Source organism: Artemia franciscana, chromosome 6 (genome assembly GCF_032884065.1).
Source record: "Artemia franciscana chromosome 6, ASM3288406v1, whole genome shotgun sequence".
Classification (NCBI taxonomy): Eukaryota; Metazoa; Arthropoda; class Branchiopoda; order Anostraca; family Artemiidae; genus Artemia; species Artemia franciscana.
The window spans coordinates 30036066-30054727 of record NC_088868.1 but is presented as its reverse complement, the minus strand read 5'-3'; the positions used below and the strand labels follow the sequence as shown (position 1 = coordinate 30054727).

The window sequence follows — 18662 nt, the reverse complement described above, 5'->3', positions numbered from 1 at the left end:
AAAGAAGCCACCTCAAGAACTGAGTTTCTTGTTTACGTTTTGACTTAGCAACTTCCCCGAAGTATCGATGTTTGCCCAGCAACTATTTCCACACCGTAATCTCTTAAATATTTAGGCCTCCCGTCTGGCTCCATTGGTAAGGCTTCAAAAGCACTTGCTATCTCAGAATTGAAAGAAAAGCTGAGAAAATCGTACAGACTGATTGCTCGAGTATAAGGCCAGTTTTATGAGATGACACGGGTCAGAGTTTACACCCCTTTTTCGTTTTCACAAGTCTCCTTTCTGGTGTCAATGCAGATTTTATTTACACAATTTGAGAGGAAAAGTTTTTTTCATATTTCTGCTTAGGACATGACTTCTCCAGATGCCACAATTAATGTTTTTAATATTTCCTCAAATGGAACCGGTTCATGAGGGGTTCTGTAAGCGTCGCAAAAGTATTATCAGTTTTCTCTTAACTATGTAGTTTAAGTCACATGTAGAGACTTGAGAAGTTATTTGTCTTTTAAGTGCTGCCGTTATATTTTCTTCTTCTCCTTTATATTTTCTTCTTCTCCTTTATATTTTCTTCTTTATATTTTCCTTTATATTTTCTTCTCTTCTTTCCACTCCTCAAAGTGCAGTCATGCTTGTTCAGAGGGTTCATAGGTATTAGTATTACTATTATTTTCAATGGTTACAGCAAAGAATAAACTGCAGACCAGTATAAACAAATAATCAAAGCTTTGTTATAAACACAAACCCTTTGAAGTCCTATATTCAAATAATTCGTCTTTCCTATATTCCCCCTTTTTGGTGTCAGGGGTCGAAGTTGTCAATATTTCATCTTCTTCCTCTTTGATTACTTGGAAAGGCTTTTGTATAATCTTATCACCAGAATAAAATTCGAACCCGGCAGTATAATGCTATAGTTGTGTTCCACCTCTGGGTTCCCTATAACCAAGCTGGGATCAAACTCACTGCACCACTACAGAACAATAATCTATTTAAGAGCGGGTCTCTCCCGGGGCCTGACAGCCATACCCTTTGATACTCTTTTTTTTTTCTTCTTGTTTGGACTAGTATGTGTTTGCTTCCGCACAATATCAGTGGGTCATTTCAAATATTCTATGTAGATGAAAAAAAGGAGAGTAGGTCAGTTAGCTTGTTTTTGTGAATTTCCTCGTTCAAGGTTTTTTCAAATCGTTTATTTTAAATCCTGAGACAAATTCAAGATGGCTAAAACGCAAAGGCGCTTTTAGGGGAGGGACTTGCCCCGTGCGCAGAAATTTGACGGGCACAATATTTCAAACAAATAATTTGAAAACGTATTTTTATTAAATAAAGCAGAGGGCGCAGATTATAAATAAAAATTGGAATCAATTAATAAATTGAAAATGATTGTGTCAATAAATAAAAATTTTGTTTTGTGGGAGACAAGGGAGGAGTTCTTAACAAGATTTTGCCCCTGGCACAAGAGAGGGCAGAACCACCACTGCTAAAACGAATTGAAAAGCTAAGAAAAAACGAAAATTAACGAAGAATAAAATTAACCGGAAAGGTGTAGCATAAATGGGAGACAGTAACAACGGCAATCAAAGGGATACAATTAACCCTTGACTGGGCTGCCCACTTAATTCAACAATCTGTCTTGGCTTTTTTCTACAATTGGCAAATTCCGAATCTCCAGAAAAAGAAGAAAAATGCAAAATAATAACACATACCTTAAAAACTTCATTTCAATCTGGTAGTTAGCAAATAAAACTATGTTCAGCAGTCAAAGAGCAATAGCAGCCGAGTACAAAGTTGTAAATTACTCCATAAACTTAGAACGTACCACCACGTGGCACGAATTTATTGAAATGGAGAGGGGGGTATACCTTTTTGTCAAAATCTAGAGGGGCAATGTTGCCGTTGTTTTGCTGTTTCTAATACTATATACAAAAAAGATATTTTATAAAATCAAGGTAGGTTGTCATTGAGCAACAACAGCTGAATATAAAATTACAAATTATTACTAAAAGCCTAGATTTTGGATGCAATTTATTGATTAAAATATATGGGGGGGGGGGGGCAGTATCATCGTCACTTGACATTTGGTTTCAGGCGGTTTCAAAATCTAGGACGTAGTCATTGAGCGCCAGCAGCTGAATATAAAGCTATAAATTATTCCTAAAAGCTTAAATGCACCACCATGGGGAGTGTCACCAATTCACGAAAATTGATTTTAACGGAACTTTTATTTTTCACTGACAATACCAAAAAAAGCTCTTTTTTAAACCTAGGGGTGGTAGTCATTGAACCACAGCTGAATGTAAAATTATAAAATGCTACCAAAACCTTATAGTGTAGGTAGGAGGCATCTGGTAGAATACAGGAGGCAAATGCAGGTTATATAGGTAGGAAGAAAAATATAGGTAGGAGGGGAGGGAAAATACTTTTTTAATCTAAAGGGGAATGTTGTTGTTTTTCCGATTTTTTTGCTCATATCAGTTATCTTTATGGGCCTGCATAAACGTATTTCGGGTGCTCAAACTTACCATAGTGCATACTTTCGAAATAAGATAGTATTTCCCTCTTGCATGGATTTTAATTTGGTAACAAAGAAAAACAGCCTGAGCTTCTTTTCTTCGGAAGAAATATAAAAATAAAAAACTTTTTTCTAGAAATATCCAAATCAGGGGAATTAGCAGAGGACAAAACCAGGTCATATTTATTTCCATCAATGCCTGCTTCCCATACTTTCATAAAATAAATTTACTTAAGAATTGTAGTAGCAAATAGTGCAAAAGGGGACTCGCCAGAAAAGCAAATCACTTTTGGTAGGTTCTCAGATCTCTTTGGTCTCTTCTGTCTGGAAGACTGTGTCTCAAGTCTCTTAATTGCTATTTTGGCTACAAGGGCATCCTTTTGAGGAAGGTACGCCCCCTCCCCCTAAGATTTTTGCTCTTCCTCCAGTTTTTGAAAAATACCTTCCTTACGGTATTTTCATTAAAACTGCCTTTTCTTATACTTCCACTAAAAAACTCAAAAATGGCAATATTTTCACCCAAAATAGATTTAAAAAAATACATTTATATATACGTACACGTACAAATATGTGTATATATAGATAGGTAAATATGTGTTCATATATGTATATATACATACATGAACATGTAAGCCCGTATTCTCTTTTACTGAAGTATAAGGAAGAGAATATAAAATTAAAACTCGTTATACTAGCTTTAACAAACATTTTCTCACCACATTAGGATCCAGCTTTTTAAGCATTACATTAGCCTTACTTTTTAAGTATCTTTTTACTTACTTACTTTTTTACTTACATTAGCCTTACACTACATTAGATGTATGTAATGGTTAGCTAGATCATCCTCTCCCCATACTAAATCCTAATCAGCAAATTAAAAAAAAAGTTTACCAGCAACTGACACTTTCTCTTCTGACGATTGTCCAACATCTAACTGGCTGAACTTCTCAATAAATTCTGTCAATGACATGGTGACATTGAATTTGTGAGGGTAGGGTTGAAAGCCCTCCTTTTTATAGTTTTGAATAGTAGCACTTCGCAATCGCAAGTATTCCTAAAAATTACAGATTTTAAAGTTATTGACTATTGTATCTAAAATGGAACAACGCTGAAAGGGGCACAGGTAAAGCGGGGGAGGGCTTGAACTATCCTTTTAGAAACATTATATGAAAAAAACAAGTTTTTTAACTGCAAGTAAGGAGCGACATCAAAACATAAAACGAACAGAAATTATTCCGTTTATAAAAGGGGTTGTCGCCTCCTCAACGCCTTGCTCTTCACGCTAAAGTTTGACTTTCTCACAACTCTACTTTATATAAAAATAAAATAAAAAAATAAAAATTTTCGCTTTTTTTTTTAGCCAGATTAGGACTTTCTGTCAGAAAATATCAAAGTAACTTATTGATTTTTTCTTCTGGGGAATGGGTAGATCTGAGACTAATGATTTTAAGAATACAATATCTTGTCATTTTGGTACAAGTGGACTAGTCAAAAAATTGTTCGTTTCAGAGGGAAAATATACCTTAAAAACCAGAGAGACAAGCAAATATAAATATAGAGGATAATAAAGAAGGACAGGATGCCGGTTCGATTTTGAACTCAAATCCCCAATGAAAGCTTAAGATTAAGAAACGAGGAAGTGTGCTTCCAACGAAATACATCACAGTTATGTGGTGGATCCTGCCTTATTTCGAAAAAAAGAAACTAAATAGGCTAGTTATATGTTGAACTAAAAAGGCCATATGATCTACAAAGAAATACAAAATGAGTGGCAAAGTTATGTTTTCGACCGGAGGCTAAGAAGTTGAAAAAAGAAGAAGCAGAAGAAGATCAAATGTAAAGAAATCCAGAGTGCAACAGTAAATGCTGACAGCTGTAATATAAAAAATCAGAAGTTGAAAATAATATTATGAAGGGGCTCTTCAATTTACATGACTGAATTAATTACCTTAGGTACATTTTCAACTTGTAACAAATAAACCCAAATTTGATACAATGTGACCTAGGACATCTTTTTTTGTGAAAATCGTTTCCTTTAGATACAAAACTACCTTATGAAACCAGCTACAATTTGAGCTAAGGCTCACAATCAGATAATGTTCAAAATCATGTTAGATAAAGAAAATAGATTCAGAATAGCTTTTGAGATTCCTTGCAAATGTAAGTTTCCATTACCTTATAAATATTAATAAAGCATACAGTTGGTCCAGAACAAAAGGGCATATCTCAATAGTGTTTCCAGAAATATGCATAAAAGAGAGAACAGTTTCTTTATTGGGTTTATTTCTACTTAAACTAGTGCTTTCTTAATATGAGCTGGGAGGTATCCACTTTTGTTTACCCAATTGAAGCCACATCCCTCATCAACATCCATCATTTAACCAAAACTAATACATAGAGTTTAAAATGTTTTGTTTTTTCTCCTACATTATTATCAAACCGCTTGATACGCCCTTTTAGGCAAGGCAATATAAGTAGTGAAAATTAGCTATGACACTTGGCATACATACACTTTGTAGGAAGAAGTATAGTAAATTTTTGAGCTTTCACAATGCATATGTTTTACTTCACTCTCAGGCCAGGCAAAAGATTTAACCTATGTTTTGCCATGAACTGAATTCTGGTCATCTGCACAATTTCTAGTTACCTTCATCTGGCAACAATGTCTTTATCTGGCTTACTTTTGCTTCGATTAAGAGGGTCATATTTATTTCAAAGTCAGGTTAAAAGAATACTTCTGTTCCACAGGAAATCACTTGAAAATAAAACATATACAAATTGTACTCAACTGGTCTTGTAGGCTTAACCTAGGTGATCCTTGTCCACTTAAAAAGTCATTATCATACAGTCAGAAAACTCAACAACCATCTTCTAGCCCTCTCCCCCAAACTAAAAGAATATATATTGAAACAAAAAATCTTTCATTTTTTTGCAAAAAAGCAATGCACAGAAGACAAAGTCTATCGTGTGAGGATACAGCATTGTCATTGCCCAGGTTCCTTGATGGTTATTACCCTAACCATGATACCTAGTTTGAAAATATTAGTCAAACTATTGCTTATCTCATGCTTGAAAATGCTAGTTTTGAAAGTGTTTAAAAGTTGAGAATGTTTAAAAAGCCAAATATTGGATCAATTCTTCAAAAAGGAATAAATTTTCTTCTGGAAAGAAAATTTTCTTGTTTCCTACTGTGTATGTATATATGTATGTATATATGTATGTATATGTATGCTGTGTATGTATATGATTGGGAAAGTGTTCTTTCCATCAAGTTAATATTTTTCTTTAGAAATTTTCATATATAAACCTTACAAGATGGGTGGAGGAGGGGATTTTTTTATATTTTTGGGTTGAGACAACAAATAATCTTTAACCTGAGTTGCTGTATCTTTGTTTTTTGATTTAGCACTAAATTTGACAAATTGCAAGATTATGGGATTTTCTTTGAAATAACAAGTTCTGATGCTTCAAGCAACTCAGAAAAGGTCAAAATTAGTCCAAGATAACATTCAAACCTAGCAACAAACTTGATAATACATCAGATTTATTTCTGCTTATTTTTAAATTCACATTTATTTTACATTGATGTTTACATTCCCAACAGCAAAAATTTATAAAGTAATCTTGAATCATATTGTTTTAGTACTGATGCATATATGATTCCTACTTCTATCCAGGTTAAAAATGTAAACTATATTATATTCATATCTCTGGGATTTCTATTTCTATATGAACTAAAGCTTATGCAATATACAGGTCACAAAAATAATGTACAACTGAGAAATAGCTTAATTCTTTGCCAATTATTTGTCAACTTTTATTCTTAAATACAATCCAGAAACCTAAGATAATTGAAAATCCTTTCTCTAAAATCCTCATTCTTCACGTGGGGCGCAGGCCCCATCAGTGGGGCATGGAAATATTTTGGTGGGTCATGAACAGGACATGCACGCTTCAGATGACTATACTTTAGAACCTTTATTTCAAGAGAAAAATACTGTTCATTTGAATGACTTCACATACATATGCATTTCAAGACTAAAAATGATACATGATAGTATTGGAATGATGTCATACATTACACAAAAACGAGTTGTATTCTGACAATATTTTTCACTAGCATAAAATATGCCTTGAGGACAACACATAAAAAGCTACCAATTTAACGACCTTTTAAACCTCCTTCAGTTTGAATACACTTTAAACTTTGAACAGTAAACTAAAAAGAAGACAAGGGGGGGAGGGCTCAGGATTTTAGAAATACCTAGGTGGGGTGGCCTGAAATTGGTTGGGAACCACTGCTCTAAAAGTAGGTAATATAAAAAAAACTTCTAATTTCAATTCTTGATTTTCTTCTTGGCATTGATTTAGTTCATTTCCAAAGCTAGTTGGATGACTTTTGAGCATTAAGCTCTTTAGATTATTACCATACACTAGATTAATAGCAATATTTTCAAAGAGATTACATTGGGGGATATTTCTTCTTCTTTGTTTACACCCTTCACTACTGGTCCATTCTCAGCAGCCTGTTCTTCTTGGGCTAACTTTTCTGCTAGTTTCTTTTCTGCTTTTTGTCGCCTTTTCAATTCACTGAAATAAATAAAAAAATCTGATAAAAACAGCTGGATGCTTGAGTTTTACCCTCAGTGATTTATAACAAGGAACTCTGATTTGGTTGCAGAAATACAAAAGGTGTCAAGCGACATTTTCAAAATTTTCATGAGAAGCAAAATATTATTTCTGTGTTGCTGTGGAAGTTAGCCACTTGACACTTTTTGCACTAGAAAACTGATCAAAACTTGGTTATTTGTGTGGATTAGATAATCAAGAATATCTCAAGAACAAAAAAGTGTATGTCTATTCTGCTTAAACCCATCATTTGGGTGTGCTTGATTTTAGGAGAAGTGATATATAGTTCATTTTGACTTACATATAACATAACGCCTTTTGTATTTCCAGAGCCAAAGTACAATACAAAAACCAGGCAACCAGTTTTGGCTGGATTTTTACATAAACTACTTCCTTGAGGAGTACAAAATCATTTCTTTTTACTGTTGCACCTGCCACCCTGAAACATATTTTTATGGCTGGCTCTCTGGAGGAAACTCATATGTATGTCTTACAACATATTAAGCCCAGATCATATAGACTAATCCAATATAATTAAAATCCAACTCATGTAAGAGAACATAAAACAAACTGATGTATACTACCAAAGATGCACCTACAACAAACATATGAGCAGAACACATGTTGCAGAAGCCATTGAGTTGCATGTACTAAGGTTTATTTTAGTATTACAAGCAAGGCCATATCCAGGAGAGGAGGTGCTACCAGGCTTGAACCCCCCCCCCAAAAAAAAAAAAAAATGTTGTCCAACTCTTATAAATATAAACAATTGCATACTTGGTGGAGGTCTAGTGGATGTACATTGAAAAGCTTGATACATAGAAACTACTTCAAAGTTTTAAGTGATAGTTAACATAAGTTCAAAATCAATTTATTTTTAATAGACTCAGATTGAAATGGTTTCTTGGGAAATACCTTGTGAACTAATAAAGAAGTAGCCCAAAGGTGTCATCCCAGAAAACTAGAGAGAAGTAAAAGAGAGCTAGAGGAAACAGTAATTGTGGGTGTTGCCCTTCTTTTAGAGATAGAATTTGCAGCAGGAATTTGTGAACATCTCAGGAATTCAAACTTTGCTTATATCTGTGAGCATCGAATGCAGTAACAAAAAAGACTATTATCCCTTTGAAGCAGAACATGGATGGTTAAAAGAGGTACTTCAGAAACGAAATTTGGATTGAGGATACTAGCAACAAAGGTGAAGACTTTAGTTGACAGCTACTACAGTAATCTATAGAAGGTGTTCCAATGAGTACCAAAGAAGAAATACCAAAGTCCAACTTCTTTTCCAATCACATTTGTTCCACTGTGGAATTCAACCAGTCGATCTACTGATCTGGCCAGATCAGTTGACAGCTTCAAGATTGGTGTTGACTGGTGTTGGTGTTGGTTAGACACCAAGGTTAGACAAACAAGATAGGTGTTGGTTAGAGCAGAAAGTCATGCAACAAACCAGTATTATCCAACAGCATCTATTAGGTGCCACCTGCTTCTTTTAGCCCTCAAACATACCCAGCTGGAAACACATCCAGTGACATCAATCAATGAAACCAAACTGCCCTGTATATATGTAGATAGTGGTCATCTAGTCATGAACTGTGACATGAATATCAAGTCAATGTTAACTGGCAACATCTACAGGTTCTTCAACCTTAGTTGCTAGAAGATGTGATTTAAGGTAACTTAAGATAGTGCCAAGTGCAAAAATTTTAAAGGCTGTTCAATCGACTATGAGAAGATTAGACACACAATTTATGCTCAAGCTTTGAATCTAAACTTGCAGACAAAGCTAAGACAAATCCAAAGAAATTTTGGCGATATGTCTCTAGCCAAGACCATAATAAACGAGGCATAAGGAAACTAGTAACTGAGGAAGGTGAAGAAATAACCAATATCATAAAGCTTGCAAACTCACTAAATCAGCAATTTGTTTCTGTTTTCACCACTGAACCCAATGGTCCTTTACCCTCCTCACCTGAATACATTTTAAAATCCCCAATGGAAAGCATCACTCTATTGCATACAGAGGTTCTTAGACGCTTACAGAAATTAGATACTAACAAATTGCCAGGACCAGATAAACTACATCCCGGGCTATTAAAAGAAATTGCAGCTGTCATAGTAGAACCACTTAGGAGAATTTTCCAGACATCACTTACTTCTAGAGAGCTGCCAGCAGACTGGAAAATAGCTAACTTTACACTGGTTTTCAAGAAAGGCAACTGTTCCAAGCCTGGAAACTATTGGCCAATTAGCCTGACCACAGTTGTTGTCAAAATACTTGAGCAAATAGTCAATGATTCAATCCTTAAGCATTTGACAACCAACAAGATCTTTTCCCCCAAGCAGCATGGCTTCTAGTCAGGGAAATCAATTGAAACAAACCTTTTGGAATCATATGAGGAAATTACAGACCTAATTGACCATGGACATCCAGTTGACCTGCTCCTGTTGGACTTTGCTAGGGTCTCTGACAAGGTTCCTCACAGTCGACTGCACTCAAAAATATTTGCTATTGGCATCAATCCAGCTGTTGTGGACTGGCTTATGAATTTCCTTACAAAGCACAAGCAGAAAGTTTGCTTATTTGCTACAGATGGCAAACCAATATATTCTGACAAGGCTGAAGTAATGAGCAGAGTACTGCAGGGAACTGTATTGGGTCCAACTCTCTTTCTGATTTACATCAATGACATATTTAACCATATTGACAATGGCATGCACCTGTTTGCTGATGATGCCAAACTCTTTGGTATTGCATGCCCTCAGAGTATCCAGCACAACATAGATGAGCTACAAGTTTGGACCCATGACTGGCTTCTCCAATTTAATGCAGGAAAGTGCTGTGTATTACTCCTTGGACCCAATAACCCAATGGCGAACTACACAATCTACAACCCCACCATCAACATAAGAGAGAAAATAAAGAACAGAGCAGAAGAAAGGGATCTAGGTGTCATTATTGATGATAAGCTTAAATTTCACAGCCATGTCCAGCATGTTGTTTCCCATGCAAGCTCCAGTCTTGGACTACTAAAATGAACCATCAACAGCAGACAGGCGTCTATATTTATAAAACTATACAAGGCTCTTGTCAGACTTCATCTCAATTTTGGCATGTGTCTTGCTGGTCCTTCTTATCAACAAGATGTGAGGCTCGTCAAAAACGTACAGAGACGAGCAACAAAATGCATAAAAAGTCTAGCATCAACTTCACATGAGGACCACCTCAAGGACCTCAAACTACCCACTCTGGTTTACTGACGCTTGTGCACTGATATGATGCTTACTTACAAGCTGCAGAACAAAAAGTCAGCAATCTTTGATGGCAACCTCAGTACCAGCCAGCACAACACAAGAGGAAACTCCAAGAAGCTACCAAAGTCAAGCTCCCAATCTAAAGCTCACTGAACATTCTTTTCAAGAAGTCATAAATCATTGGAATAAACTGAATGATTCAACTATCAGTGCTCCCTCCATCCAGTCCTTCAAAAACCAACTTGAAAAAGAGCAGGAGAAGAAGCAGTGGAGGTTTGACTGGCAGTCATCAACTCAAGAGCACTATAGGTCTGGAAGACCTTAATGCTCTCAGATGGATTAAGGCAATTAATTAAGGTAATTTAAAATTGGTGAGATTCATTCATCAACATCATTACAAAAAAAAACTCAAGCTAGGAAGTAGAACAAAACTTCTGCAAGTTGGTGGCCTGGTTTTTTTCAAATACAATTACTACATAATGTACTTGTCATTTTCAAAATGTCTACAAATAGTGTGCTGTATTCTTAGAAAGATTTTTACAAAAGAAATTCAAAATTTAAGATTTGTCTAACAATTCTTTGTGTATGTTCCTCAGAAATAAAATGCATAGTAAGTCACTTTGTGAAACCTGAAGATCACAAGAAATGTGACCGAGTTTAAGAAATGAGTAACATTGTACTACTGTGACTGAAAATGGGCAACTGCTTCCATCCATTGAGAACTAGCCATTTTCAGCATGAATTACAGAAGAATTAGAGAAGAACCATTATTTTTATGTTTTTCTTGGCCCTCAACCCAAAGTTCATCTAAGAAGAAAGATATTTTGATTTAAAATTAAATGAAAGTCTATTACACACAATAACCACAGTAGGGTATAGCTACAATATTATTACTTTAGAAAATCTTTAGAATAGTTTCTGCTGGATTTCACACAGAGAACTACTTCTGATGGTACATATTGCTTGAACTTCAGAACCACTATAAGAATGCCGTATTGAGTTGTCTGTAGAATTCTGGCCACAGGACCAGTGACAACTCTATTGCCAAACTCCTTTAAGGACATTTTTCCAGCTGTATCTATTTAGTAAACTTGAACAAGATGTTATAATTCAGAACAAACACAACTAAGAACCACTAGATAAGTCTGTATCACAACTTGTAACCCTTGTGGTTATAAGGAAGGAAGCATCATTTTTTCAGAGGATTATTTTTTTTAATTTATCACTGAAAATAGTTTTAAAAGCTGTTGGATGGTTATGGTGCATGATAAGCTGTTGGATGGTGGGGTATGATAAGCTTAAAGTTGGACAACTAATAACAAATTCTCTGTAGGCATGAACCTATGCTTAGAAAATGTTGCCTAATTTTGGACATGAAATCTCAAGTTAGAACACAGCATGGAAAATATCTAGTGCATGATAAAATTTCAAGGAAATGTGCAGAAAAGAATAAATAAAAGTAACATCAGTAGATTCTTTATTTCATGCTTTTATAAATAACATGATTGCTTTCTAAAAATGCAAACCCCCCTCTGATGGTCCTAGATAAAGTGCTAAAATAGCCTAGCATATACAAAAAACTGAAAGAAGAACACTAAAACAATGGAATTGTTGATTTATAATATGCAGAATATTTCTATTGGTCACACTGTCATGTTTTTTTCTATTCTTCTTGACATTTCTAAATGATTCTAGTTAGTATTTATCTAACTATTCTATTACAATCACTTGGGTGGAATGGTTTTCACATATCAATAACACAAGGAACCCATTTTAACAGACATGGCACATCATGCGATGAAAGACAATGAAGAAATACACCATTTAAGGCTATATCAGGAAGTATCAAGGTGGGAGGGGAGGGGACACATTACCAGTAGAGTGACCATGATATTTGGAAATAGTATTTATAGAGAATTGACTTGGACTATTTTCATTGGTAAACTTCTAGATTAGGGGTTTCTGTTCATCTTGGGTAGAAGTTGAGCAAAATAATTGAAAATCAGAAATAGATTCAAGGCCTTTAGTAACCCACAGGAAGATATTCTAAATTGCCTGCCTTTACTCTTTCCCTACCCCAAAGGGCACTGGCTTGTGATCACCTTTTAGAATTGCTGTGTAACAAAAGTTAAACTTTGCAAAATAGATATACTGCCCAAGTGAGACACAATAAAAGGGTTGTTGAGTCTTATATCTTGTTTATACCTGATGCAATAGGTTTTAAAAATTTGTAAATCTACTTCTTAAATTTAGAAAAATGTCTTTGTGTGGCTTAAAATCCTATTGAAATAAAAGGAACTGTAATTCCAAAAGCTAGAGCAGTTGAAAAAAGCATAACACTAAAGTAAGGTGAAAACTTTTTTTTCTAAAATTTAGATAGGTGTAGAGCAGTTACTTATACAACCCCAAGGAATGATACCTTCCCAATGTATTTTTTAGATTGTAGATTCATTCCTGACAGTTTGATTTTCCTAATTAAATTGCTTCCCAAGATGGCAAGAATCCCTTCAACAGGAAAAGAAATTTTCATTTTATTAGCCTATTCCCTTTGGATGTGGTCATGCATTAGATATTTATTCAGAGTATCTAAATAATAGGACAGAGTTTATCATGGAGACATTTAATCTAAGGCAAGTGTTGTGTACCAGTATAATTGTATAGGCTAGAATGTAATGATAAATTTTTTTTATGCTTAAATGTTTTCTTAGACTGCACTTAGTTGATGTTAACTAGCCTAGTCCAAACCATCAGCAAGTCCCAAATATCTAACATCTCAGCCAAGAGATGTTAGTATGTTAGAGATGTTAAAGATAAGAAGTTGCTTGAGGATGTCTAGCGTCATGCCACTAAGATGGTTAGCAACATGAATAAATTTCCATACAAAGAAAGACTACATCGTTTGAAGCTGCCAACACTAACATATTGATGGAAAAGGGGTGACATTATTTTAACCAAAAAAATCCTCTCTAAAAATACCCTTCCCAGTCTCTTTGCACAGCCCTTGCATTTTGGTACTAGAGGACACTCTTTTAAGCTCTCCATGCAGCATTCCATGAGTAGACATAGAAGCCACTTCTTTAACCAAAGAATCATCAATATGTGGAACCAGCTCTCTGAAGAAACAGTTTCTGCTACTTCAACTGACATGCTCAAGTCCCACCTTGATAGGGAATGGCTCTGCCAGGAGTTCCTTTACAATTGGGAAGCTGCAGAGTCCTCCACAAGAGTCTAATCTAACAGCCACAATCTACACCAAACAAATTCTTTTTTCTCATGGAGCATCACAAGGATGGATAATCCTTATATCACTCCAAGCTGCAATTTAAGGTAATTTAAGGTAAAGAGTAGAAACCTGAGCCCATTCTAGATATTTGGGTAAATTTTTGTTTTTACCACAAAATAAATAATTCCATGCCTTTTTTGCTCTTTCTAAAGATAATATGAGTTGTCCTGAAAGGGGGTAGCAACCAGAGTTTAGAAATACTGCTTCTATAATAGAATGATTGTCCCTATGAATAATCTTCTAGATATTTCTGTCATTGCTCCTTCTATTGGTGCATTTAATATTTATGTTGACAAGAGTTGGTTTATTAAACTATGGATGACAGAGGGGGATACAATTGAGTTCAATGGATCCACATCACCAGTGACTAGCAACTCCATAGGATTTTTCCTTATTTAGCTAGACACTCATCACACAAAAAGAGACTATCCCTAAGAAATGGATTCTAAAGTTATTCACAAGGTACAAATCCCAAAGGCATTGATTTGTAACAATATGATCCTGTAAGAGTTAAAACTCATAAATAATATTCTAAATGTCATACTTTTTCCTGATATTTATTTTTTCTGTTTCTATTGCTCAGAAGATGTTCATTTAAATAAGCTACAGATAGAGATGTCATTTTTATTAAGAAAATGCACCAAAATAACATAGCTAACTCTATTTTTACTCCCTCCCTTGCCACCATGACAAGAGGCCCCTCAACAAAGCTGCAACATGAGCCCTCCAGACATAGAGAGAGGACAAACTTTTACTCAGAATGGGCTGTCCAAACTTGTAATAGTCTTTCCAATGAGACTGTCACTGGTAAATCAATTAATTCTTTCAAAAATACAGATGATTTAGAGTGGAGTAATGTGGAATGGAAGTACCAGTAGGACACCACACCCCATCACACCCACTAATTGTGTCAACATCAATTCAACAGTGAGATGCTCTACACAAGGATGCTTCAGGGGTCAATAAAGAATTTTCCTTGGAAGCAACAATTAAACAATAAAATAGAAAGGACTTCAAGTGATGTATTAAGTTTCTGTTAAAATTCTAGTTAATTGACTTCTTGCTATCTCAGAAAAGGTTTAGGTTAGGAAAATGAAATTTTCAGGGATGAATATACAGACTAAAGTATGTCCAGGGGAGGTATTTTGAAGTGACATCCACTCCTACTCCCTCTAGAGGGCCCTGACCTTTGATGACCTTTAAAAATATGTGTGTTATAAAAGTGAAACCTTGCAAAATAGATCTTCTGCTTAATTGAAGTACAACAAAATTGTTTTCAGCTTCAAAACCTTGCTCAATTCTATTCTATAAGGTTTTAAAGATATGCAAATACATTTCCTAAATTTTGAAAAAAAAAACATTGATATGGCTCAAAATTCTATTCAAATAACAGCAATTGCATTTTTCAGAACTAAAGGCAGAGAAAAAGCAACTAGTAACTGAAAATTAAGGTAAAATATTGGTTTGTCAAAATTTCAATAGGTATAGACCTGCCATGTAGGCAAATTTCAGGGCCCTCTAGAGGGAGAAGGAGTGGAGGTGGGTACTTTAAAATACCTTCCTGTGACATACTTTAGCCTGTAGATTCATCTCTGAAAGTTTCATTTTCTTAACCTAAACCCTTTTCAAGATAGCAAGAAGTCAATTAACTAGAACTTTACCCAAAATTGTTTTCAGCTTCATAACTTTGCTCAATTCCATTTTATAAGGTTTTAAAGATAGGCTATACAAATACATTTCCTAAATTTTGAAAGAAAAAAACATTAATATGGCTCAAAATTCTGCTAAAATAACAGGAATTGTATTTTCAGAACTAAAGGCAGAGAAAAGGCAACTAGTAACTGAAAATTAAGGTAAAATGTTGTTTCATAAAAATTTCAACCTGTCATGTAGGCAAGTTTCAGGGCCCTCTAGAGGGAGAAGGAGTGGTGGGCACTGAAAGTTTCATTTTCCTAACCTAAACCCTTTCCAAAATAGCGAGAAGTCACTTAACTAGAATTTTACCAATTTTCTCCCTAATGTTGCTAAGTTAGGGGGAAACACAAAATTGTAGGCTACTAATGTTTTTAAAGGATAGTCTAGTTCATTTTATTCTATACATTTATCCAAGATTAGGCACTGCCTTAGTACCAAATGTATTATCCTAGACAAGGCTCCAGAGGCTAACAACTTTAAAACGTCCTAATTTGTAAGAATATAAACTTATTGATTTAACAAAATTGGCTCACACCTTTTCCATTTTATCTTAGAGCATCCAATAGCTGCAAGGTGAAAGTTTCTTTGGGAAAGCTTATGAGCAGAACACAAAGATTCTCCAGTAGAAACACAGACTTTTGCAGGCAACACTAAATTAAAACATGAATTTGCTCCAAACTGATTCAACACTTTCACAAAATCAAATACTTTTAGAGTCTTGTTTCTTGAGTGACAAAACAAAGAAGTGGTAAAAAAATTTTGCATTTTCAAAGCAAACTAGACCAGCAAGGACGTGTATCAAATTAAAAACATAAAATTCTTATGTCAATAATTGACTCTTGCACTTGATCAAGATGATTCAATAACAATTCTTAGCCTTTAAATAGATGGACCGATCAATAAATTAGTTTAAAATGAAATAAACCTCACTTTTTTGAAAGGTTTTCACCATTCTCCGCCATTTTTAAATTTTTGCTGATGCAAAGTTACCATTCTTCTATAAATGTTGAAAGGATTTATTTTAGAACTTCGTTATCAGACAACCGATTCTGATATGGTTCTAAACTGGGGTGGCCGTTCGATCGAAATCGATGGTGTTAAGCAGAGTAACCAAAAAAGTACTATCTTTCGAAAGTTTATAGCGCGTCTTGTATTCTACAAAAACAAACATGTTATATTGCAAATTACTCTTTAGTTTGACATAAAGCAAAATTTTTTTTCGAAGTGAACGAGAAAGATTTCTTTGGTTTTATCTTCTCTTGTTCTTGTGTTTTCATACGTTGCTTATTTGTTCTTTTAGTATGAATTATCAATTTTCGTTATTCGAGTTCAGGGATGCCAAGCGTATTAGTTCCCGAAAGTCCCCTCGTTCCTCAGCATCATCAATACTTTATCACCGAAAATCCCCATAAAAAAGGGCAAGTACAACACCTGCTTTATAACGGCAAGCTTTCAACAGACTCAAAATTGTAATAGTCTTTCTCTAGCAAGTTTATTGACAAAAAAATAGACTGGGTACTTGGTCAGAGTGTATATTGACAAATATATTATTTGTCAACAAAATGGTGATGGTGAAATTGGGGGGGGGGACTAACGATAAAAAGGTCCGCGAGGAGCGTTGAACCGGTCTAAGGCCAATTACCCTGAAAGCATTATTTGAAAATAGTCTGCTCAAGTCATTTTCAATTTCCCCCCATTACATCGTGAAAGTCTATTATCTAACATAAAAAAATACGGCTGTTTTAGGTACTAAGATTTACAATTATTCAATTACTCACGGCAGTACTTATTCAGTTGGAGGCATGGGCTCAGTAAAAAGGAAGGACTCCCCTAAGTTTCCAGCCAATGATACCCAGGTTTGATGTTTTCATTCGACGGTCTCTACTTGTGCGGTTAAAAGGTTGCCAAAGCTTTTGGCAACCTATAATTTTAATATAAGCGAAAGTTAGTTTCAATTTTCCCAATCTAGTTCTTTCTTCAAATGAATCTATGCGAGTTGAGTGAGTTGACACATGGTAAATCAATGCAGCCCAGTTCCCAATTTGTTTGACAAGTCTTATCAGATGGAACTTACTGCGTATCGAAGCTTAGGTGAAAAATGTATATACTTTTCCGTGTTAGATAAAAAGATAAACTAAATCTGTTTTTATTAAATTCTAGTGTCAATTTCCAATTTTAGCTGAATATAAGTGACCACTTAAGATCTGATCATTTCTGATTGCTAAAAATAGTAGCTATATATTGATTGCTGCATATATATATATATATATATATATATATATATATATATATATATATATATATATATATATATATATATATATATATATATATATATATATATATATATATATACGGATGACAATTGTTGCCAAAGAAGCAAATTCCTTAAATACCGCATCAAACAGTTGAGATAACTAAATTAACTTTTTGACCGAAATCGCTTGCTGTGCGACCAAGACAATACTAGTATTTCAACAACGGAGCCGAGTTTTAGGCAGTCCTCTGAGTGATGGCAGTCTTTTTTTTTAAAGGAAAATTCAGAAGCAGCTTGTGTGCATTTCAAGTTTGTCGTTAAAAAGGGCTAGGCCTGGTAATGGGTGCATTTCATCAAATTTGTTAAAATCAACTCAATTTCAGGGCCAAAAGAGACAAACTGAAACGTTCCAAGAAACTAACATGGATATTCCTGAATAATTTTTTTTTGAAAATCTTTGACTCATCACTGAAAAAAATAAAGAAGCAAACGATCTTGAGAAGCAATCAAGATAAGCCGCCTTCTTTGACAAAGTCGTCTTTACTTTTAAAGCCTTGGATCTAGGGAACTATTTCTGTGAACTTAGTTTCAAACTCGTAGACCAAAGTGAGCGTTCACTAATTTTCAAGCAAGTAAGCATGATAAGTAGAAGTGGAACTTCTTAAAATACGCTGGGTGACGCAAGTTTGGAACTGGTAAAACGTCACCCAGGACAAAGGAAAATTAAACTTTAACTGATCTGCAGAAAGTTAAGTTAATAGAACATAAACAACACCAGCCTATAAATACTAGACTAAAAAGTAGGATCCAAACACCCTAAACACCAAAATCGTTTTTTAAATACCTTGAAGAGCGAAAATCCTCAACTTGGGTGCAGTACCGAGAAAGAGCAGACTCAATGTTTTGCCTGTAATTTGTTTCCCACAGGGATGGGTAGATAAAAGAGAGAGGTGGGATTTTTTGAAGGCCTAACTTCACGGCACAAGATGCGCAGTCAAGATTATAAGCCAAGTTTAGAAAGAAAGAAAAAACTA

General features: G+C 34.8%; 1 protein-coding gene across 4 annotated transcripts in view; it reads right to left on the bottom strand.

Moving 5' to 3' along the window:
• The window catches only part of LOC136028297 (lysine--tRNA ligase-like), a 45459-nt gene extending 29056 nt beyond the window's left edge, over positions 1-16403 (bottom strand). For 2 of the 4 annotated variants that reach the window (XM_065706049.1, XM_065706052.1), the window contains exons 1-3: positions 16302-16403; positions 6976-7099; positions 3401-3563 (exon numbers count right to left, since the gene is read on the bottom strand). In XM_065706049.1, the coding sequence (XP_065562121.1) occupies positions 3401-3563; positions 6976-7099; positions 16302-16333 (319 nt within the window). In that variant the 5' untranslated portion in view covers positions 16334-16403. Of the gene's footprint in view, positions 1-3400; positions 3564-6975; positions 7100-15906 lie in introns of all 4 variants that reach the window. The other 2 variants (XM_065706048.1, XM_065706051.1) reach the window with 2 other exon arrangements.
• Between the last annotated feature and the right edge of the window lie 2259 nt (positions 16404-18662).